The sequence below is a fragment of the Chionomys nivalis genome, chromosome 22 (assembly GCF_950005125.1).
Source record: "Chionomys nivalis chromosome 22, mChiNiv1.1, whole genome shotgun sequence".
In the NCBI taxonomy this organism is placed as follows: domain Eukaryota; kingdom Metazoa; phylum Chordata; class Mammalia; order Rodentia; family Cricetidae; genus Chionomys; species Chionomys nivalis.
Window position 1 is genome coordinate 52,501,928 of NC_080107.1, and position 24,737 is coordinate 52,526,664.

At 40.7% G+C, this 24,737-nt stretch overlaps 2 protein-coding genes across 2 annotated transcripts in view; one reads left to right on the forward strand and one right to left on the reverse strand.

The window, feature by feature from the left end:
- Positions 1-24,737, forward strand: part of Scai (suppressor of cancer cell invasion) — a 155,128-nt gene that overhangs the window by 37,014 nt on the left and 93,377 nt on the right. The window lies entirely within an intron of this gene.
- On the reverse strand, positions 4,880-6,382 carry LOC130864402 (phosphorylated adapter RNA export protein-like). Its single transcript, XM_057754697.1, is given in 2 exon segments — positions 4,880-5,517; positions 5,520-6,382. Coding segments are annotated over 2 exon segments (1,125 nt in total). The 5' UTR covers positions 6,361-6,382; the 3' UTR covers positions 4,880-5,233.

Sequence of the window (24,737 nt, forward strand, 5' to 3'; positions counted from 1 at the left end):
TTTTAAAGCCCAGACATCTTGGGTTTTACCTGAAATCCTTTCCCGATCTTGACTTTAAAATAAACTGTTGTTGCCTGGTTGTTAATGTTGCAGTGTTTTTGGCCAAATGTAAAAGTGTCTGAGGTCTTTCCTTTTTTTTTTTCCTTTGCTTCTTTTCCTTTTTGTTACTGTTTTAGAGTGGTCCTGTGTGACTCAGACTGTCCTGAACTACTGTGTAGCCAAGGCTCTACGTTCCAGCAGAGATGACAGGCATGTGCCATCTGCCCAGCATCGAGATGGACCGAATGATCTGTGTGTGTGTGTCTCGTGTAGCCAAAGCTCTGTGTGTGTATGTCTCGTGTGTGTGTGTGTCTCGTGTATGTGTCTCATGTAGCCAAATCTCTGTGTGTGTGTGTGTGTGTTGTATGCTCTCGTTCTACACCTAAAATCTCAGCAACTAAGAGGCTGAAGCAGAAGGATGGAATTGGAAACCAGCCTGCATTATATAGGGAGACCTTGTCTCAAAAAGAAAGGAATTTAAGCAAACAAAATGTTTGCATTCTCTTTGTCTCCTCTTACATTGGGGCAGATCTGATAAAACTTTGGCCTATCTAAGGCCAAGTAGATGGTATGAATTAAGTTCAAATATACTTGCGTTTAATTTTAAGTAGTGATTCTGGCTTTTCTAGTTTCATAAAACCCTTATGGCCGGGCGATGGTGATGCACACCTTTAATCCCAGCACTCGGGAGGCAGAGGTAGGCGGATCTCTGTGAGTTTGAGGCCAGCCTGGTCTACAAGAGCTAGTTCCAGGACAGGAACCAAAAGCTACGGAGAAACCCTGTCTCGAAAATCCAAAACACAAACAAACAAACAAAAAAACCCTTATGTATTATTTTCTGGGGATGGGGATATCACAGTGCAAGGGTGGGAGGAGGTCAGCAGAGGAAGGCTGACAGGAAGTCAGCTCTCTTCTTCCTTTATGTGGATTCTGGGATCTGAACTCAGATTGTCAGGCTTCTGCAGCAAGTGTCTTAACCAGTAGAGCTGTCTCTGGTCCTATTTCAGTTTTGAATGTTCATTGACTTCTTTTGCAATAGATTATTATTAATGGAGAAAGATGTTGGGGTTAAAAAATAAAGTGAAACTATTGAATTGAAACTATGGTTCTTAAATATCTTTCATAAATTTTTATTTACTGTGTGTTTATATGTATGTATTTATGAGTCCAGATTTCAAGGAAGCCAAAAGAGAGCATCACATCCCCTGGAACTAGATTTAAATAGGGGTATCAGTTACCATGAGGGTTCTGGTAATCAAATCTAGGACCTCTGGAAATGTAGCCACTGAGCCATTTGTCCAGCTCCCAAAACAGATCTCTTGAAGAAATAGTTTGGCAGGTTGGGGATTTAGCCCAGTGGCCCCTTTAGCTCCAGGCTATGGAGGGGAAGAGGAGAAGTAAGTAATTTCTGGCTATATGGCTCAGTGGGTAAAGACATTTGCCACCAAGCCTGATTCCAGAATTCAGTCCCCAGGCCCCACGTGGAAGTGGGTGGAAGGAGAACCAAATCCTACAAGTTGGCCTCTAACTTTTACATGTGTGACGTGGCTTTCACCTAGGGCCTCATAACACACACAAACAAAGAATATTTTTAAAATATTAGAATTTACAGGTCTGGAGAGATGGCTCACGGGTTAAGAGCACTGGCTGCTTTTCCAAATGTTCTGAGTTCAGTTCCTGGCAACAACATGATGACTCACAGCCATCTTTTAGGAGATCTGGTGCCCTCTTCTGGTCTACAGGGAAACATGCAGGCATGTATACATAATGAATAAAACTTGAAAAATAATTTTAAAAAATTAGAATTCACAAAACTAGTTGAACTATGACTCAGATTTTTGAAATTATACCAATACTGCTGTTGTAATATATGAACGTTACCTTAACTTTATCATCTTGAATTTATTGATAATCTCTGTAAGATTTTAATGTTAATACTTATGTTTAGGAGATTACTCTGTAATTCTTGTCAGCATTATGAACAGATGAGTTTAGTTTGACATAATCTGACTGGAGTCATCCTCTCATAAGTTACCATGTTTCAGAAACTATCCTAACTCTGAGGAAATCCAAGCTCAGTGGTTAGTTTGTATTGTTTTGTTTTGTTTTGCTTTGTTTTGTTTTGTTTTTGTTGAAACAGTATCTCTCTATGTATCCCTGGCCAGAAATCACAGAGATCCACCTGTCTGTCTCCAGAGTGCTAGGACTAAAGGCACGTGCCACCATGCCCTGTAAAATTGGAAATATTTTACTTAGGACTGATTTAACTTTTGTGCCAACTATAACTAGTAATTTATGGAAGAAAATGCTCTTATGCTTTAGTTTTCAGTGCTATGTGTAAATAATTGCCCCTCAGTTAAATACACTATTAGAATCTCTGTTTTGCAGAATTTGTGATTTTTGTTTGTTTTGCCTTTAATGTGTTGAGATCTGACAGAAGAAGATTTGACAGCTAGAATTAAACCATCTTTCAAGTTTTGGGATTCTAAAGCATAGGGTTAAGGACTAGAAAGGAGGCTCACTAGTTTAAGTACATACTGCTCTTGCAGAAGTTGAAGAGTTTGGTTCCCTGACCACAAATGGGGAAGTTTACAACCTGTAATTTCAGCCCCAGAGACTCCTACATCATCTTCTGGTCTCTGCTACCATCTGTACACACACACACACACACACACACACACACACACACACACACACGAATAAAATAAACCTTTAAAAACCAAAGCTTAGAGCTAATTAAAATAACAAGAATAAAGACTAGGCGTTAAAATGTTGCTAACTTAATTTGCATTCATTAGCCTTATTATTAAGATTTAGAGTTCCATTTGTTCATGTTTTGTTTTTGAGACAGAATCTGCTAGTTTTTAATGTCAACTTGAAATAAGCTAGAGTCATTTTTGAAGAGAGAACATTTCAACTGAGAAAATGCCCACACTACATTGGCATGTGGTAAGCCTATGGTATGTTTTCTTATTGATGGTTGGTTTTGGAGGGCTCAGGAGTGCCACCCCAGGCTGTTGGGCAAAAGACTGGGCAAACCATGGAATGCAAGCCAGTCAGCAGCACTCTTCCATGGCCTGTGTCAGTTCCTCCATTGAGTTCCAGACCTGACTTCTCTCACTTATGGACTGTGACAAGGAAGTGTAAGCAAAATAAACCCTGTCCTCCCCAAGTTGCTTTTGTTAAGGTGTTTTATCACAACAATAGAAAACAAAGACTAGGGTCTCACTGTGTAGCCCTGGCAGCCTGAAACTGACTATGTAGACTAAACTGGTATAAGCAGAGGACTGCAGGCCAGCTCCCAAATAACCACATAGAGACTTAGTATTATTATAAATGATCAACCAATAATTTTGGCTTCTTACCAACTAACTCTTACAACTTAACCAATATTTCTTATCTATGCTCTGTCATAAGGCAGTACCTTTTTTTAGCATAGCATGTTCATATTGCTTCCTCCATGTGTCCTGGCAACTCTGTGACTCCACCCTTTTTCCCTGTACTCTCTTTTTATCCACTAGTCACTCCTAACCTTTTCCTGCCTAGCTATTGGCCAGGAAGCTTGTTTATAACCAGTGAGAGAAATACATAATCACAATGTAAAAAAAAAAAAAAAAGTGTTCCACAGCATTTTCCCCTTTTTGTCTAATTAAAAGGGAGTGTTTTAACTTTAACATAGTAAAACTATATAAAACAAAAACAGTTATCAAATAAAAATTATGGTTACAATATTCATTCTATTTGTATTTGACAAATGTAGAAAAATACTCTTTTATCTATCTTAGCTTTGTGAATCTAAAGTTTTATACCAATTTATTTTTTTATAACTAAGGAAAACTATACATGTAACTATTTAGTCTTCATCAAGGACCCCAAGAAAGTTATAATATTATGTAAAAACAGGTACATCTAGATGCCTGAACAGTCACCAAAAATTCCTCTGTAACACTGAGTCCTCCATCTTTGGTGTACAAATCTAGTATATCTGACAGACATTTTGGAAAAGCAGAATTTTTTTTTTTTTTTTTTTTTTTTTTTTTGGTATTTTCGAGACAGGGTTTCTCTGGTTTTGGAGCCTGTCTTGGAACTAGCTCTTGTAGACCAGGCTGGTCTCCAACTCACAGAGATCCGCCTGCCTCTGCCTCCCAAGTGCTGGGATTAAAGGCGTGTGCCACCACCGCCCGGCTGAGAAGCAGAAAATTTTGAAGGACTGCCCTACCTTGCCATGGCAAACTTTGGCAGTCACTTTCTTTTGTGTCCTGCTGGTTCAGTTTGGACAGCGTACTATCAGTAATCGAGGCAAGGACAATTTCTTTGCCCAGATGGCTAGATTTTGCCATAAAGAAAGCAAACTCCATATGGAGGTTCTTGGGTACCCATCATCTTCTTTTGAAGTAAATTGGTGCTATCATAAGCAGATGTGTCTCATTATCATGAAAAGCCTTAGGTTAAGCATATTAAATGCCAGTTTCTATAGGTCTTTAAAGTGATTGAAGGTCATCTATCTAAATATATTTGTTTAACCCTGAAAACATACCTAATATTACTACAAGTTTGATTATTATGAATGGCTATTAATCTGTAATATTAAGTATGCATTATATTTTTAAATGAGTTACATAAGCCCAATACCCCAGACAAGAGTAAAAACATACATATAGCATAAAAAAATTAACTTGAAATTTGTATCAGTAGACCAAATTAAAATATAAAATATTTTAAGACTAATAATTGCCTTTTGATTAAAGTACATTCAATAATCTACCCTTTTATCTAATCATTTCTATTTTATATCCCTCATTTTGCTGTTAGAAAGATTTTTTTTTATATTTTGGCATATTTTAATGGAATGTGTTAAAACCAAAGCATAGTTCGCCACCAAGATAAATCAGAAAACAAAAGCTTCTTAACGGCGTGAAACAGTGAGCTGGACAGAGCGACCTCAGGGACCCGGGCCTTACCAGTCAGTACAGGCGGCAGAACGAGAGATTAGACCTGTGCTGCACACCCGACAGACATGGCCACCTTTAAACACCGCCGTCAATGCCATTCGACTGCCCACACACACATTTACTTCAAACAAGAAACAGCAACAGCTTTCCATTCTCTAGATTCGGTGCATAGCACAGCAACCTCAGCAGAAATGGAAACTATGTTTGTACAAAGGTTTATCTTCAAAATGTCCAAAATGTGCCTAAAATATGTCCAAATCCTGAGGATGGTCCACCTCGATGGCTTCCTCTGCATCTAGTTTGGTTTCACCAGGTCCTTCCTGGGCTTCATCAAGGGAGGCCAGGGCCTCGTTAGTGTCACTTGCAAAAGTTTCTCGTGATGTGTCATCATCCTCTTGAAAATTCAGACTTTTAATAGCTTGTTTCATTTTTTTCCCCAATAGTTGTGTTCTTTTTCTAGCAGCTTTTTTATTTTCATATTCCTTTTGGTTTTCAATGTAGAAAATATCCTTAATTTGTTCTTCAGGAGATTGAGAAAAACCCCACCGGGTGTTCTTCTTTGACTACCATTCATTTTGAAAAGACCACCATCCTGTTCAACTTCAGCAGTTTCCATCAAGAGTTCAGTGGCTTTTTTGGTCCCCAGTATCCTCACTACTCGGGCTATCAGGTCTTTCTTCGGTTCCTGTAACCTGAAAGCAATCTCATCAGCCACTTTCTCCTGAGAGTCATCTTCTGTGATCTCATAGTGGCCTTTGTAGTTCATTTCCAGTCTGTTACCCAGTCTGTCTTTGACAGGCCGTTTCCGTTTGAGGTGGCCTTGCCCATTCTCTTCTTCCTTTGACCCTGCTTTTTTGTCACCATGCATATATTCATCTAGATCTTTGTCTAATTCATTTGTATACTCTTGAGATTCCCGTCTAAGTTTCTTAGCAAGCAAATAATTATAGGTCTCAGACTGCCTGCTTTTGTCAAGGGTGCCTTCCATTCCCAAGATGCCAAGTTCAATGGCCACTGCATCTTGGTTTTGTTCCTGAAGCACGGCACCCCAAATGTTGTTCGCCTTCTTTCCGCCGTTGACTGCTTTCTGACTGCTCTGGCCAAGCGGAAAAGGCTCTGGTTTGGGAGGAGGATTATGACACTTCTGTCGCTTACGTTTCCAAGGAGAGCACTCTTCATCTGAATCCACGCTCTCCTCACTGGAGTCCACATTTTTAACAGTCCGGTAGTGTGTGACTGGTGCACAGGCAACACTGCCCCCACCTAGTACTTTCGCCATCTGCGTCGGCCTGTCGCTGGGGACGACCGTCAAGTCGGAGTCCGAGTCGGAAAGCTGCCCCTCTTCCATGTCGCCAGCTTCCAGCGCCATCTTCCCGCGGCGCGCAGGGTCAGGAGAGCGCTTCCAGCGGGCGGAGGGAAGGCCCGATGGCCGCTCTCCGGCGCCCCTATGCGGGCGCACCCGCGGCGCCTCCGCAGGCCCTCGCGAGTGAGCGGCACCATAGCGAGAACGGGGAGGCGAGCTCCGGGACGCCGCTCCGACCTCTAGAAAGATTTTTAATTTAACTCCTTTGTTTAGCTTTTATCCCAATGATATCCCAATGATGTCCAACCCCTCCAAATAATGATAAACATCCCTATTTCATTTATTGGGACTGTAGGTGTTGTTTTCTCTAGACTGCTTCCTGTTGTCTGAGGGCATTGGCACCTTTGGGGAGCCTTGGGAAAATCAGAAAAGTGGTAGCGTTTTGGCTGATGTAGCTATAAAGCTGGACCAATAAGTAGCCTTGGAGTTTTTCTGGATGCAGAGTTCTGAAGAAATTGCAACAGAGGTGTTCTGAAATGCTAGATTGCCTGGACCATTCATTTTTATTGGTGTCTTTTCCTCATGCGCTGAAAACATATAAACTTTTAAAAGTAACAGACATATCTCTATTAATACAAGTTAATTGTACACAATTCAGCCAAAGATGATTTTTTTTCTTTATATTTGAGCAGGTAAAATATATGCTACATGTTTTGTAGTTTTTCTTAGGTTTTTGTCTTATGTCTGTAGCCAGGATTTTCAGGGTCGTCTTCAGTCAAACTTGATCATCTTGAACCCTGAATAAATCCATAGCCTTTTATTTTCTTTGGAAACAAAAGCATAACCTCTTCCCGAAAGCAACACACTTTTTGACTTCCATTTTTAAGTCAAGATATTTTTAGAATATATAGGTTGGTTTAATCCATCATCTTCCATACTCCAGTGTCTCTTAGAAGCTATGACTCATTTACCAACAATCAAGGAATCCAAAGATAATGCAATAAGCATGCAGTATCCAAACTTCCCTTCAACCCTCTTCCAAAGTCCCTATGCTCCACATTTACTCAGCAGATCTTGTCTTTTTCTACTCCCCGTGTAGATTAGATCTATGTATGTCTCTTAGAATCCTTATTGTTCTCTAGGTTCTCAGGGATTGTGATTTGTGGACTGGTTTTCTTTGCTTTATGTTTTAAAACCACTTATGAGTACATGTGATAATTGTCTTTCTGGTCTGGGTTACCTAACTCAAAAATGATGTTTGCTAGATTTATCCATTTGCCTGCAAAATTCAAGCTGTCATATTTTTTCTGCTGTGTAGTACTCCATTGTGTAAATGTACCACATTTTCCTTACCCATTCTTCAGTCGAGGAACATTTAAGTTGTTTCCAGGTTCTGGCTATGACAAACAAAGCTGCTGTGAACATAGTTGAGCACATGTCCTTGTGGCACAGTTGAGCATCCTTTGGATATATACCCAAAAGTGGTATTACTGGGTCTTGAGGAAGATTGTTTCCCTATTTTCTGAGAAATCATCACACTGACATCCAAAGGAACTGTACCAGCTTGCATTCCCACCAGCAATGCAGAAGTGTTCCCTTTTCCCCACAACCTCTCCAGCATAAGTTGTCATCAGTGTTTTTGATCTTGGCCATTCTTACATATTCTTTGAGGGAATTTATCATTTCCTCTTTAAGAGTTTTAAACATTCTCCTGAAGTTATTTTTTAGGTCATTTTTTCTGCTTCATCTATATTTGGTTATTCAAGACTTGCTGCTGTAGGGTCTTTAGAGTTTAACTGGTGTTGTGTTGCTCTCTGTGGTGTTGCATGTGTTCTCACCTTTTCTACTCATCTTTTCCTCTAATAGGTGTGGTTGGTGCTGTCTTAGAGTCTGGTGATTAATTTTCTAGGTGCCAGTGAATCCAAGGCTCAGACAGTTGTTCCTCGTGGTACAGTCAGTGCCATGGTTCTATTTACCCCATTGGTCACTCCATGTTCCTGGAGGTCGCTCAGGGCTCTCAGGCTTTGCTCCGCTCCCTCGGAGTTTGCTGTCTTAGGTCTGCTCTAGCCTAGATTGTCATCTCAGACCTGTTTCTGTGAATGTACCTGGTCTAGATCCATTTCTGCAGAAGTCCCTGGCTTGGGGTTGGTCCTGCAAAGGTCTCTGGCCCTGGTCTACTTCCTCGGAGTTCCCAGGCTTGGTTGCACCCAGACCCTCAGAGGACTTGGCTCACACCTACTCCCTCAGAGGTCCCAGACTCACGCTTGTACCCACAGAGGTTTCTGGTTCCTTTTGTCCCTTTGACATCCCAGACCGACGCCTGGACCAACAGAGGTCCTGGCTCATGCCCACTCCCTCAGAGGGTCCAGACTTATGCAGAGGTCTCTGGTTCCTGCCTACTTTCTTGGAGGTCCCAGATTCACGCCCAGATCTATAGAGGACCTGACTCAGCTCAGGCCTAGTTCCTCAGAGGTCCTAGACTCACGCCCAGACCCACAGGGTCCTGGCTTAGGTCTACTCCCTTGAAGGTCCAGATTCACATCTGGGTCCGCAGCTGTCTCCATCTCTGGCCCACTTGCTCAGCAGTTGCTCCCTGTACCTGCTCCTGTGGAGTTCGCTGTCTCAGGTCTGCTCTGGCCCAGGTTGCTGGCTCTGTCCTGCCTCAGCAAATGTCCCTGGACTGGATCCCTAGACTTTGTTTTTCATATGAATCTTCCTTTACTGCTTATCTTAATCTTTTCTGTTTGCATGAGCAAAACCTTCAACTTGCCATGTGGCTTACTTAGCTCATGATTTGTTGGTGGGGCTCCCTCTATCAGCTCAAGCCCGCAAACAGCTGCCAGGAGTCACTTCTCTGTATTACAGGCCCATGACTCCAAAGCTAGAAAACTATATTTGGCTCCTTTTTGGTGTGTTTGGAATGTTTTCTTAAGCTTTCTCAGGTTTTATTTGGATATACCTTGCCAGACTTTGGGTACTATTTTTTCTTAGAATCACCAGCCAGTTCACCAGTAACCACATAGAGACTTGTTAATTGTAAACTCTTGGCCAATAACTTATGCTTTTTACTAACTAGCTCTTACAACTTAAACTAACCTGTATTTCTTAGCTAACACTCTGACACGTGGCAGTACCTTTTTTTCAGAACAGCATGTTTATCTTGCTTCCTCCATGTCTCCTGGCAACTCCATAACTCTGCCCTTCTTCTTTCCCTGCGCTTTCTTTTTTTCTGCACATCCTGTCTACCCTTTCCCTGCCTCGCTATTAGCCACTTAACTCTTTATTAACTAATGAGAGTAGCACATACTCACAGTTGATGTGGCATGTCCTTCTGTGTTGCTTGATTGGTTAATGAATAAAGCTATTTTGGCCAATAGCTTAGCAGAGTAAAGCCAGGCAGGAAATCTGAAGAGAGATATATAGACAGAGTAGGCAGAATCACAAAGGTACAGTGTAACTGCCAAAGGAGACAGACACCTGATCCTTACCAGTAAGCCACAGCCTTGTGCAATACATAGATTAATAGAAGTGGGTTAATTCAAGATGTAAAAACTAGATAGAAATATGCCTGAGTCATTGGCCAAACGGTGTTGTAATTAAAATACTTTGTGTGTAATTATTCAGGTCTGAGCAGTCTCCACCTACACACAGTACACAAAACAATTGTTCCACAGAAGGCTGACCTCGAACTCACAGAGATTCACCTGTTTCGTGAGTGCTGGGATTAAATGTCTACACCACTATGCCTGGCTTAAAGTTTTTTTTTTTTTCAGTATGATTACAACTATGTAACAAGTATTGTACTGGGCACCGTAATTTTTCCAATTACTTGTGGCAGGTGAGCTTTTAGATAGAAGGAATAGTTATTGCGATGTCACCTCCACTGTGCTTTGAACTAGAGCTCTTTGTTCTCTTGCCAGTTGAAGAGTCTAGTGGAATCCCTTTCTATTGACCACCAGCCTTGCTTTTGGATTATAGTTACTAAGTGTAATTTTAGTTGTGACAATTATGTTCAGGATGCATGTGAAGGCATAGTTATATGGAGCATAAAATTGAATGTGCTTCCTTCCTTTGGCTCACAATCTAAATTTAGTGGACAAGAATTTCCTTCCCTGGATGTCATTAAAAATAGAAAATATCCATCTGTCTGGAATGAATTATAGAGATGTGCCTGCAGCTTCTAGCCAACTATGTAATACTGGCTTCTGTCCAGCTCTGGGATTCTTAGAAAAAGAATGTGTGCTTAAATACAGAGACCAAGAGTTATGATTAGTAATGTGACCTTGAATTATCCTCTAAATGTGTGGACCTGAGGAAGACCTTTGAGCTTTGGGGAGCAATTGGGAAAAAATGAAGCAGTGCCTGGCTAAGGAAGCATTGGTTCTGCAGTGTAGGCCAGTTTCAGACCTGGTTTTGCAAATTACATGCTGTACAGGGAAGTTACTCAACCTCTCTGAGAGTATGACTTCATTTATGTTGCTGAGCTGGTAAAACCTACTTCTTGGGGTTATCAGGAGAAAATCAAGTATTTTAATATCTGTGAAATGCTTTTCTTCAATGCCTTGAATATAGACCCATCTTTTTTTTTGGTGATGATAGTTGTTATTATTGATGATGTTAGCATTACTTCTGATTCCTTTTATTTAAAAATAAAATGCTAACTGCATGGTATGGTGACACACTTCTTTAAGCTCAGCACTTAGAAGGCAGACACAGGTAGTAAGTTCCAGACCAGGTAGTACTATATATATTGAGAACCTGTCTCAAAAACATCAGCAAAATAAACAAAACTACATACTGAAAATTCTGCCAACTGCTTGCTAAAAATAGAATTTTAACTTGGATCTTAGGTTATAATAATACATCTCAGGGCGTTTGGAGAGGTGGGGATTATATGCAAGAAGAGTGAAAATCATCAGTGCAGGCACAAGAACTTGGAGGAGAAAGCCATGGAATTCAAGGCTCTGACTTACTTATTACCAGGTCTCAGATACTTTTCTTAGTTCATTCCAAAGGTTAAATCAGGTGGAAGAAAAAGCTGGGACTCATTGAATTGGAGATGTTCATCTACACCAGCCCTCTGTTTATAATGCCCCTGTGTTCCCTCAGTACAGAGGTCCAGGAAACCTGATGAAAACCAGCTCTCCTAGCTCTCTCCATCCGTCTACGTGCCACACTGCTGTTGTACCTGACTTTCCTGCCATTGCTCAGACTCGCCAGGAAGGTTGACTCGTGGCCTGTTCTCTTGCTGTTTTCTCTGCCTCGAATACCAGAGTTTCCCTCGTGGCCAAAAAATAGAAAGCTGGGATTCAAATATATATTATGCATCAGTTTGCACAGCAGTATTAGTCAGTAGTAGTCAAAAGGATGAAACAGTTTCAGTGCCCATCCATGAAAGAATTTGTACACAGTAGTGTACACATACAACTTTAAACTTTAAAGACATCTTGCTAAGTTTAATAAGTTAGGTACAAAATGGCAACTATTACAAGAATCCCCTTACAGAATTCAGTGTCCTCAGATTGCATGTGTGCTCCCATAGTCCCATTACATAGGAGGATTTTCAACTTGTCAGTAGCCTGAGTTAGTATAATCCTCTTTCAGAAATACAAAAAAAGAATTTGATATACCTATTAACAGACTAATTTCTTCATGTTCATTGCTTGCACTTAAGATGGGAGTGTTCAAATTCAGGTAGAACCTAAGCCAAGGTACTAATGATAATACTTATCCTTTGTTGAAGCAACTGCTATATATTTGTTTTTGTTGAAGTAAAAACCTTTCTTAAAATTCTGAGTCAGGCAGTGGTGGTGTGTGTTGCCTTTATTTAATCCCAGCACTTGGGAGGCAGATCTCTGAGCTTGAGGACAGTCTGATCTACAGAGTGACTTCCAAGGCAGCCAGAGATGCAGAGAAACCCTGTCTCAAAAAAAAAAAAAAAAAAAAAATCTGTAGGAGTTACATTGTGCTTAGTGTAATTTGGGAACTAGCTGAATATGTCTTTTCTCTATTTTTTACATATGTAAATGTGTATTTGTCACTGATCTAAAGGCAATGGAAATGAAAGGCCCTGGAAGAATGGTGTTTATAAAAGAGGCAGACTAAAGCCCCTGTAATAACCAACTCTATTCCGAGTATCAGCCAATTTATACTGAGGGTTACGAGGAGTCACATGAGTAAAGTGTACAAGGACAAGCTGCATGTGACACACATGTTTTTTGCTAAAGGCATATAGCCAAATAGCAGTAGCTAGCTGTAATGAATAATCAATCACTCCTACCCACTACACCTGGGAGAGGCACAAAAATATAATTCAAGAACAATTCCATGTTTTTGAAGAAACTGAGTCACAAGACTCTTGTCTTGGTTTCTTGCAGTTTTCTCAAAGGCACTCAGATATCTCACATGATTCCATGCTTGAACCTTATTCCAACTGTACTCTTTTTCATTTTAATTTTTTAAAGACTTAGCTTTTATTTTACAATGTCTGTGCCCCACATTCATGCAGTGCTCAAGAAGGACAGAAGACATTGTGAGATTCCCTGGGAATCTGCCATGTGGGTACTAGGAAACAAACTCAGGTCTTTTGCAAGGGCGATGTCTTAGTTTGAACTTCTGTTGCTGTGATTAAACTCCGTGACCTAAGCAACTTGGGGAGGAAAGGGTTTATTTAATCCTATACTTCTATGTCATCAAATGGGAGTCAAGGCAGGCAGTGAGCAGAGGCCATGGAGAAGTGCTGCTACTAGGCTTGTTCCTGTGGCTTGCTTGGCTTGCTTTTTTTATGGAACCCAGGACACTAGTCCACTGGTGGCACTGCCCTCAAAAACTGGACCCTCACCCTCCAACATCAGTCACAAATTAAGAAAATACATTACAGGCTTGCACACAGGCCAGTCTGATGGAAACATTTTCTCAATTGAGGTTCCCTCTTCCAAAATGGCTCTACCTTATGTCAAGTTGATATAAAAATTAGCCAGTACAAGCAGCAAGTGTTTTTAATTGCTGAGTCACTGCTCCAGTCCTTGTTTTGTGTGTGTGTGTTTTTTAAGAACTGGAAGCAGGAGGGAGAGTTTTGATGCTATAAATGTGCTTGCTGATTGAGGAATAGGGCACATCCCTGCACACCCAGAAGTTAGCTAACGTCTACTAAAAAACAACAACCTGCTCCTTAAATCTCTAGTTCTAGCCTGCATAATTGCTTTTAACATAATAGCTATTACCACAGACAGAATGAGCATTTAATAACTAGGTTGGGGATATCCTTTTGCAGTGCACTATTAGGGAAAACACCACTGCAGTTAGCTCTCTCCCATATCAGCAATGTGTCTGTCTGTATCTCGCTACCTCACTTTAGGAATTTAGAAATTATAATGATCTGGGGTATTGGTCCTCCAAACTCTTTGCTGTGTACATTGAAAATTTCTGAAAAGATTAAAGCAGCCATGGTACCCATAGTGATTGAAAGCTTCTATTTGATTTTTTTTTTAATTTATTTATTTATTATGTATACAATATTCTTTCTGTGTGTATGTCTGCAGGCCTGAAGAGGGCACCAGACCTCATTACAGATGGTTGTGAGCCACCATGTGGTTGCCGGGAATTGAACTCAGGACCTTTGGAAGAGCAGGCAATGCTCTTAACCACTGAGCCATCTCTCCAGCCCCTTCTATTTGATTTTTATGCATCAATGTGAACATGTTACCCTACTTTACTAATAAACCCATTTTCTGCTTTTCTAGATTTATCCTCCTATAAAAGGTCATTTTTATTATTGTAGTAGATAAGCCGTAGGAATGACACTATTGGGAATTGTAGCTTTGTTGGAGTAGGTATGGCCTTGTTGAAGGAAGTGTGTCACTGTGGAGGCAGGCTTTGAGGTCTCATATATGCTTAAGCCACACCCAGTATCTCAGTCCACTTCCTGTTGCCTTTGGGTTAGTATGTAGAAATCTCAGCTCCTTCTCCAGCACCATGCCTGCCTGCACACCACCATGTTTCATCATGATAATGGACTAAGCCGTTCCTATGGTCATGATGTCTCTGCACAGCAATAGAAACTCTAACTAAGACAATTATTATACTCTAAATTATATTCTAAATATGTTTGTATTGTTTGTTGATTTATTTTTGAAATGGGTCTCTGTGTTGCCTAGATTGGCTTCAGACTCCTAGGATCGAGCCATCTTCTCTCATTGGCTCCTAAGTAGCTAGATCTATAGGCACATATTGCTATTCTGACTAAATATGTTACACAGGCTTAGTGCTGGAATAATGAAATGTTTGCTGGTGGTGGTTCAGGTCTGTTATTCCACTATTTAGAGGCAGAGGCAGGAAGAGATACTGAACTTGTGTTCAACAGTGAAATCCTGTCACAAGTCCCTACTTCACTTGAAATTTCTATAGTTTGTTGACAATAATAATAATTTTTAGATGTTCACAAAGTATGCAGTCTCTTTTGCAATGAATGTAGATGTATTTCAAGGCAGAAACAAAAGAAATTCCTTATAAATATACTTTGGGAAAGACTTGTACAGTTCTTTTTTTTAAAAAAAAGAAGAACAGGGTATCTTAGTTGGGGTTTCTATTGCTGTGAAGAGACACTATGACCACAATTCTTTTTTTTTTTTTCTTTTTTCTTTTTTAATTAAAATTTCCAACTGCTCCCCGTTTCCCATTTCCCTCCCCCTCCTCCCACATATTGCCCCCTCCCCCCGCTCCCCTCCCCCTATCCCCACTCCACTTCTCCTCCCCCTAGTCCACTCCCCCTCCCTCTCGATACTGAAGAGCAGTCCAAATTCCCTGCTCTACAGGAAGACCAAGGTCCTCCCACTTCTATCTAGGTCCAGGAAGGTGAGTATCCAAACAGGCTACGCTCCCACAAAGCCAGTTCATGTATTAGGATCGAAACCTAGTGCCATTGTCCTTGGCTTCTCATCAGCTTTCATTGTCCGCCTTGTTCAGAGAGTCCAGTTTCAACCCATGCTTATTCAGTCCCAGTCCAGCTGGCCTTGGAGAGCTCCCAATAGATCAGTTCCACTGTCACTGTGGGTGGGTGCACGCCTCGTGGTCCTGATTTCCTTGCTCATGTTCTCCCTCCTTCTGCTCCTCATTTGGACCTTAAGAGCTCAGACGGTTGATCCAAATTGGGTCTCTGTCTCTCTCTCGATCCATCGCCAGATGAAAGTTCCTGTGCCATTCTCCTTGGCCTCTCGTCAGCTCTCATTGTCCACCACATTCAGAGAGTCCGGTTTTATCCCATGTTTTTTTCAGTAGCAGTCCAGCTGGCCTTGGTGAGCTCCCAATAGATCGGCCCCCCTGTCTCAGTGGTTGGGTGCACCCCTCATGGTCCTGACTTCCTTGTTCATGTTCTCTCTCCTTCTGCTCCTCATTATAACCTTGGGAGCTCAGTCCGGTGCTCCAGTGTGGGTCTCTGTCTCTATCTCCATCCATCGCTAGATGAAGGTTCTATGGCGATATGCAAGATATTCATCAGTATGATTATAGGATAGGTTCATTTCAGGTTCCCTATCCTCAGGTGCCCCAATGAACTAACTGGGGACATTGCCCTGGGCATCTGGTAGCCCTTCCAGGTTCAAGTCTCTTGCCAACCCTTAGGTGGCTCCCTTAACTAAGGTATGAGTTTCCCTGCTCCCCAATCCAACCTTCCTTTAACCCCAATCACCCCGATTCCCCCAGTTCCCCTCATCCTCTCCTTCACACTTTTCTCTCCCCATCACCCCTCATCCCCATCCCACCCCACCCCCCAAGATTCCAATTTTTGCCCATCAATCTTGTCTATTTCCCATAGCTGGGAGGATATCTATATGTTTTTCCTTGGGTTTACCCTCTTGTTTAGCTTCTTTAGGATCACAAATTATAGACTCAGTGGCCCCTATCCATGGCTAGAAACCAATTATGAGTGAGTACATCCCATGATCTTCTTTTTGGGTCTGGGTTACCTCACTCAGGATCGTATTTTCTATTTCCATCCATTTGCATGCAAAATTCGAGAAGTCATTGTTTTTTACTGCAGAGTAGTACTCTAATGTATATATATTCCACACTTTCTTCATCCATTCTTCTATTGAAGGGCATCTAGGTTGCTTCCAGGTTCTGGCTATTACAAATAATGCTGCTATGAACATAGTTAGACAAATGCTTTTGTCATATGATAGGGCATCTCTTGGGTATATTCCCAAGAGGGCTATTGCTGGGTCCAGGGGTAGGTTGATCCCAATTTTTCTGAGAAACCGCCACACTGATTTCCAAAGTGGTTGCACAAGTTTGCAGTCCCACCAGCAATGGATGAGGGTACCCCTTTCTCCACAACCTCTCCAGCAAAGGCTATCCTTGGTGTTTTTGATTTTAGCCATTCTGACAGGTGTAAGATGATATCTCAAAGTTGTTTTGATTTGCATTTCTCTGATCGCTAAGGAGGTTGAGCATGACCTTAAGTATCTTTTGGCCATTTTAACTTCTTCTGGTGAGAATTCTCTGTTCAGTTCAGTGCCCCATTTTTTAATTGGGTTAATTATCCTTTTAAAGTCTAGTTTCTTGAGTTCTTTATAAATTTTGGAGATCAGCCCATTGTCTGTAGCGGGGTTGGTGAAGATCTTCTCCCAGTCAGTAGGCTGCCTTTTTGTCTTAATGACAGTGTATGACCACAATTCTTACAAAGGAAAACATTTAATTGGGGTAGCTCACTTAATTTCAGAGGTTCAGTCCATTATCATCATGGTAGGACATGGTGACGGTGACGTAGAAGTAGCTGAGAGTCTTGCTTCTTGGAGACAAAAGGAAATGATCTTGAGCATAGGAAACCTCAAAACCCACCCCCACAGTGACATGCTTCTTCCAACAAGGCCACCTCCTAATAGTGCCATTCCCTTTGGGGCCATTTTCTTTTAAACCACCACATAATGTACTATCATGTCCAGCGTCAATTCTTCTTTTCTTCTTTGCTCATTGAATCACACAATTCAATTTTTTTTTTGTTTTGTTTTGTTTTTTTGTTTTTCGAGACAGGGTTTTGGAGCCTGTCCTGGAACTAGCTCTTGTAGACCAGGCTGTTCTCGAACTCACAGAGATCCGCCTGCCTCTGCTTCCCGAGTGCTGGGATTAAAGGCGTGCGCCACCCCCGCCCGGCTCACAATTCAGTTTTTGATGAAAATCATACATATCCCAATCTGAAATACTTAAATATGTTAATATGATGATTACATATACATATGTTAATATATTTCAAGCCTTTAAATTCTCGGGTATTTACAGAACTAGAAGGATGAAACATTATATCTACATTCATTTCTTATGCATGTATCTCTACACACACATAAAACAGTTGTTATGGGATATGATCCCAGGCATATTTTAAATTATAAGTACAAGTTGCATAGTTTATATTGTACAATTCCACTTTCATTTAGGAAAATATCATGCTTGATATGCAAAGAAAAGGATTTGAAATGGCATGTAGTTGTTGACTGTGGAAAACCCTAGAGAACAGAATGGAAGCCAAAGTCCTCAGGCTGAGCAGAATCAGACCTTGAGATAAAGATTCACAAAAACTGACTTTCTAGAACGAGTTTTAGAGAAGACCAAACTGGGACTAGGAGGAGACTGAGGTGGACCCCAAGCAGAGGTGTGACAGCAAGAAAAGCCAAGTGGACAGCTGGAGTTAACCAGTTCGGTGGCCAAAGAAAGGAAGTAGAGCCTGTGGTTCCTACTGTTCTGTGTCCTCGGGACCTCCGATGGAAGGAAGGGTAGGAAGGGCATGAAGTTATGGAGATCTGCAGGTGCTGGGTGTAGGGTGAGAGCTTGGGATTGGGGGAGATGTGGACAGGTCCCTGGCAGCAGTTGTGGCTGACACCAAATGAAGATTTAAAGCTAGAGACTCAGTTCTTTCAAATGTATATATCCATTAAGGGCCTAACTATATGGTGGTTCCACAGAAATTCAGACTGCCTCTCCTTTCACTGCTATGCTACAGGATTATTGTCCAGATCTGTGTGGTCCTTAGTATCCAAAATGGTGTTCATATTCTTGTTAGAAGAGAGAGGGAAAAGGCAAAGAAAGAACACATTAATTCTGATAAGGACCAGTTCTGGAAATTATATGTTACTTCAACTCAAGTACCATTGACAGTGATTTAATTTCATGGCCTCCCCTGGATGCAAGGGAAAATCGTTTTATTCTGCTTGGTCTTGTGCCAAGCTGAAATAGGAGACTGTTATGCAACTGTTTCTATAGCAGGAAAGAGCATGTGTAATAGAACCATCTGTAGACATCCCCACTTTGTATTTTATGAGGATATTGGTTGGTTTGGTTTTTAGTTTCAGCAAGCACACATTTAATTGTGTCATGGGTTGGGTCTCTAGGAAGTAGAATTTGAGACAGAATTTGGTGTGCGAGATGTTAGAGTGCCCATAAGTTTAAGCACTATGGACATGACAGGAGTGAAGGAGAATTTGGCCAGAGATGCTGTGGTGCTGTTCTGACAGAAGCCATCACTGACTGCATGGGGAGCCCTGGAGCTGCTGTCCTAGCTGAGTTGCTGTCCATCAGGTTAGAGTGCCTGACTGTGTATGTCCTCCAGATTCTGTCCAGGTGGATTCGTTATTGTTGTATCCCCCAAAAACAGCTGCAGGGGAATTCTCACAAGAAACTTTTTCAAATTATGTCTAATTTGTGATTAAGACCACCCCCCCCCAAAAAAAAAAAAAAACGGGGAAACTGGAAGATCTAAGGTTCTTGTTTCTGCCATTTGTTGGGTTTAGGCTACGATGGGAAGAACCTGACTGGACAAGGCAGCTTTGCTAGGTGAGTTTGCCCTCTAAGTCCTTTCTTGAAGGGGACTGGGGTACGCATTTCCATGTTTGTCACATATATATTCAGAAGTAATTAGTACTTTCTTTATCCACTTTATAATTTGAAAAACTAAATTATTCCTTCACCAAGAATTTATTTTTTGGAGGGTGGGAGGAGAAAAGGTTTCTTTGTGTAACCACCATGACTGTCCTGAAACTTGCTTTGTAGACCAGGCTGACCTGGTCACAGAGATCCTCCTGCCTCTGCCTCCCGAGTACTGGGATTAAAGGTGTGTGCCACCACTGCCTGGCAACAAAGAATTTTTTAAGCAACTTCTGTCTGACACTGGAAAACAAGGAGCTTTTGAAACCAAGTTTCCTCCTGGGGTTTGTATTATATTTGGAGATAGATAGCAAGTAAGTAAATTCATAATATGTTAAGTACTTAGGGTTCTTCTCTGACAAGGTAGTTTGATTGGATGTTGGCTGAAATAATGAGTTAGACATGTAGGTCTTTGGCAAAAAAAAAATTCCAAACTGAGATTTCAGTAAATGCCAAGGCAGCAGTGTCAGGGATGTGTAGTGTGTTAGTGTGTTTCAGAACACTTAAGGAGGCTGTGTGGCTAAAGATAGATATGATAGAATGAAGATTCATAGGAGAGTCCTGGACATAGTAGCTGGTGATCAGGTCATGAGACCTTAAAATCCGTGGCAAAGACTTAGAAGAAGTTCTGAGAATAGAACTACAAAGAAAACGTTGAGCTGAGAAATGATAGAATCACCATGTTTGTAAGAGATCATTTTGTGTGTTGTTTGGGGAGTACATTTCCCCTGAGTAGATGAAATGTGCAATCCTTATCTGAGATAAGCAGGATTGTTAATAAAGCAGTTGTTTTTGAGTGGGGTGAGGGTGGGATTCAGTTTTCAATATGGTCAGTTGTCAGTGCCAATTGGCCATCCTCACAGAGCTATCAAGTAGGAAGTTGTAAAAAGAAAAAAGGTAAGACATCTAATGTTCAGCTTAAAATCTTGGGAGTTGTTAGTGTTATATAGTTGGTATTTAAAACCATGAGCCATAACCAGGCTTGGTGTCACATCCCTTTAATTCCAACCCTTGGAAGACTGATGTAGGAGATTGCTAGTCCAAGACCAGTCTGGCAGTCCAAGATACAGGCAAGATCTTGTAATAAATAGAAACTCCACAGGAGCAGGAGCCAATCCAGGCCTGGAACATTGACAGACCAGGACTGAGCCAGCGACCTGGTCCAGAAATCCCACAAACACATGAAAATTAAGCAATGCTTACCTGAATCATCAATGGGTCAAGGAAGAAATAAAGGGAGAAATTAAAGAGTTCCTAAAATTCAATGAAAATGACCACACAACATACCCAAATTTATGGGACACAATGAAAGCAGTGTTAAGAGGCAAATTCATAGCACTAACTGCCTACATAAAGAAGCTGAAAAAAATCTCAGACTAGTGAATTAACAGAACATTTGAAAACTAGAACAAAAAGAAGCAAACTCACCTAAGAGAACTAGACAGCAGGAAATAATCAAATTGAGAGTTGAAATCAACAAAATAGAAACAAAAGACAAAGAGTTGGTTCTTCGAGAAAAATCAACAAAATAGACAAACCTTTATCCAAACTAACCAAAAGGCAGAGAGAGAATATATCCAAATGAAAAAAAAATCAAAAATGAAAAGGGGGACATAACAACAGACAGACATGAAGGAAGTACAGAGAATCATCAGGTCATATTTCGAAAACCTGTACTCTACGAAATTGGAAAACTTAAAGGAAATGGACAACTTCCTGGATAAATATCACTTACTGAAATTAAATCAAGGCCAAATAAGCAAATTAAACAAACCTATAACTGCTGAAGAAATAGAACAGTCATCAAAAGTCTCCCAACCAAAATTTAAAAAAAAAGGCCCAGGACCAGATGGTCTCAGCTCAGAATTCTACAAGATTTTCAAAGAATTAATATCAATACTCCTGAAATTATTCCACACAATAGAACAGAAGGAACATTGCCAAACTCTTTTTATGAGGCTACAACTACCCTGATACCCAAACCACTACAAAGAAAACGTTGAGCTCAGAAATGATAGAATCACCATGTTTGTAAGAGATCAAGACAAGTGGGACAAGACAAGGTTGTCCACTCTCTCCATATCTATTCATTATAGATCTTGAGATCCTCGCTAGAGCAATAAGACACCGAAAGGAGATAAAAAAGAAAGAAACTGATGAAGACAAAAGAAAGTGGAAAGATCTCCCATGCTCTTGGATAGGGAGAATTAACACAGTAAAAATGGCAATCTTACCAAAAGCAATCTACAGATTCAATGCAGTGCCCAGCAAAATTCTTCACAGACCTCAAAAGAATGGGACTCAACTTCATATGGAAAAGCAAAAAACCCAGGATAGCCAAAACAATCCTGAACAATAAAAAACTTCTGGAGGCATCACAATCCCTGACTTCAAACTATTACAGAGGTATAGTACTGAAAACAGCCTGATATTGGCACAAGAACAGACAGGAGAACCAATGAAACCGAATAGAAGACCCGGATATTAATCCACACTCTTTGAACACCTGGTTTTTGACAAAGAAGCAAAAAATATCAAATGGAAAAACAAAGCATATTTAACAAATGGTGCTGCATTAACTGGATATCGATATATAGAAGAATGAAAATAGACCCATACCTATCACCATGCACAAAACTCAAGTCCAAATGGATCAAAGACCTCAACCTAAAGTCAGCCACAGTGAACATTATAGAAGAGAAAGTGGGAAGTACACCTGAATGCATTGGCACAGGAGACCACTTCCTAAATATAAACCCAGCAGCCCATTCACTGAGATAAACAACTGATAAATTGGACCTCCTGAAACTGAAAAGCCTCTATAAAGCAAAGGTCGACAAGATAAAAAGACAGCCTACAGAATGGGAAAAGATCTTCACTAACCCCACATCAGACAGAGGTCTGATCTCCAAAATATACAAAGAACTCAAGAAATTGGTCATCAAAAGAACACATAAAAGAATAGTTTTTAAAAAATGGAGAGAACTCTCAACAGAGGAATCTAAAATGGCTGAAAGACACTTAAGGAAATGTTCAACTTCCTTAGTCATCAGAGAAATGCAAATCAAAACAACTCTTGAGATTCCATCTTATACCTGTAAGAATGACCAAGATCAAAAACACTGATGACAACTTATGCTGGAGAGATTGTGGGGAAAAGGGAACACTTCTGCATTGCTGGTGGAAATGCAAGCTGGTACAGTTCCTTTGGATGTCAGTCTGGCGATTTCTCAGAAAATTAGGAAACCACCTTCCTCAAGACCCAGTAATACCACTTTTGGGTATATATCCAAAGGATGCTCAACTGCCAGAAGGGCATGTGCTCAACTATGTTTATAGCCGCATTATTTGTCATAGCCAGAACCTGGAAAGAACCTAAATGCCCCTCGTCCAAAGAACGGATAAGAAAAATGTAGTATATTTACACAATGCAGTACTACACAGCAGAAAAAAAATAATGACATTTTGAATTTTGCAGGAAAATGGATGGAGCTAGAAAACATTATTTTGAGTGAGGTAACCCAGATACAGAAAGACAGTTATCACATGTACTCACTCATAGGTGGTTTTTAAACATAAAGCAAAGAAAACCAGCCTACAAAGCACAATCCCAAGAGGATTGAAGGGGAAGGCAGAGGCAAGGAGGGGAGCAGAGAAAAATGTAGAGCTCAATAATAATCAATTAAAAATAAATAAAACATTAAAAAATAAAACAATGGAAATAAAAAGACCATGACTGAGTATGGCAGACAACTATTATAATAAATAGTGAAGAGAAGGGGAAGGTCAAAATCTGAGGTCAAAAACTTTCTAATGTTTGAAGGCTCAGTCATGAAGGAGAGAAGATGGGGTCTTAGGACATAAGTAAGGAATGCTTTAAGAAGAATATGATAATCTGAGATTATTCCTCAGTGTTACTAAGTAACATCAGTGAAGACTTGCTTGTCTGACTTGACTGGTATAAAGATCATTAATACTGACTAGTAGTACTTCTGTAATAAAGTGGACAAAATGGATTAGTTGATGTCAATGGAAGAAAAACTTCATGTAGCCAGAAAGACAGATCTTCTGAAGAATTATTTGAGCCAGAAGGTGGTGGCACACACCTTTAATCCCAACACTCAGGGGAGGCGGAGGCAGGCAAATCTCAGTGAGTTTGTGGCCAGCCTGGTCTACAGAGTAAATTCCAGGTCAGATGGCCAGAGATACACTGAGAAACCCTGTGTCAAAAAATAAATAAATGAATGAATGAATGAATGAATGAATGAATGAATTGGTTTTGTTTGTTTTTTGAGACAAACAAAATGGAATGATCTACCATGGTCCTTTTAAAGAGTTACACTGTGTAATGGTTTGAATAGAAATGGCCAGGGCTGGAGAGATGGCTCAGTGGTTAAGAGCACTGATTGCTCTTCCAGACATCCTGAGTTCAATTCCCAGCAACCACATGGCAGCTCACAACAATCTATAATGGCATCTGAGATGCCCTCTTCTAGTGTGTAGGGGTAGATGCAGATGGAGCAATCACAACCAAAAACCAAAAAATAAATAAATAAATAAATAAAAATTTTAAAAAGTGGGGGGCTGGAGAGATGGCTCAGTGGTTAAGAGCACTGCTTGCTCTTCCAAAGGTCCTGAGTTCAATTCCCAGCAACCACATGGTGGCTCATAACCATCTGTAATGAGATCTGGTGCCCTCTTCTAGCCTACAGGCATACATACAGAGTTTTGAGAATACTGTATAAATAATTAATAAATGAATCTTTTTTTAAAAAAAGAAAAGAAAGAAAGAAATGGCCCCCATAGACTCAAGACCTTGTTGGAATAGATGTGACGTTGATCAAGGAAATGTGTCCTTGAGGATGTGGGCTTTGAGTTTCAGAAGTTCAAGCAAGGCTTACAGACTTACTTAATGGCTCACTGTCTCTTCCTGCTACCTGTGGATCCAGATACAGAACTCTCAGCTACCTCTCCAGCTCCTGCCTGCCACCATGCTACTCACCATGAAAGTAATGGAGCCTTCCATGCGTTCTTCTATTTCTGAAGGGTATCGTGTTGTCAAGCCCACAATCTATGGTCTCAGGCTTCTGAACAGATGAATGATAGATGAATTCCTAAGTAGACGCAGTGCAGTTTTTGTTGAATCACTAGATCTACATCAATATGGATTTTTCTTCTTGTAATAGCCTGAACTAAAAGAACATTAGTACCTGAAGTAAGACTAAGGAAGAAAAGCGTGTTGAAACTTATTAAATATGCAGGCTGATCTAAGGATTAGAGAGCTTATATTTATGGGACAGAAAATGTAGTGGTTGTTATGTTAGCTGTGGGTGATCTTGCCTCTTGATTTTGAACATACCAAGAGCGGATGGAGGGGTGGTGGTGCTGCTGGCATCTAGTGGGTCAGAGCCAGGAACGCTGCTCAGCACTACAGTATACCATGATAGTCACCCCATCAGAGAATTATTTGGTGAACTGGTAAGATGCCTCAGTAGGTAAAAGTACTTGCTGTCAAGCCTATTGCTTAAGTT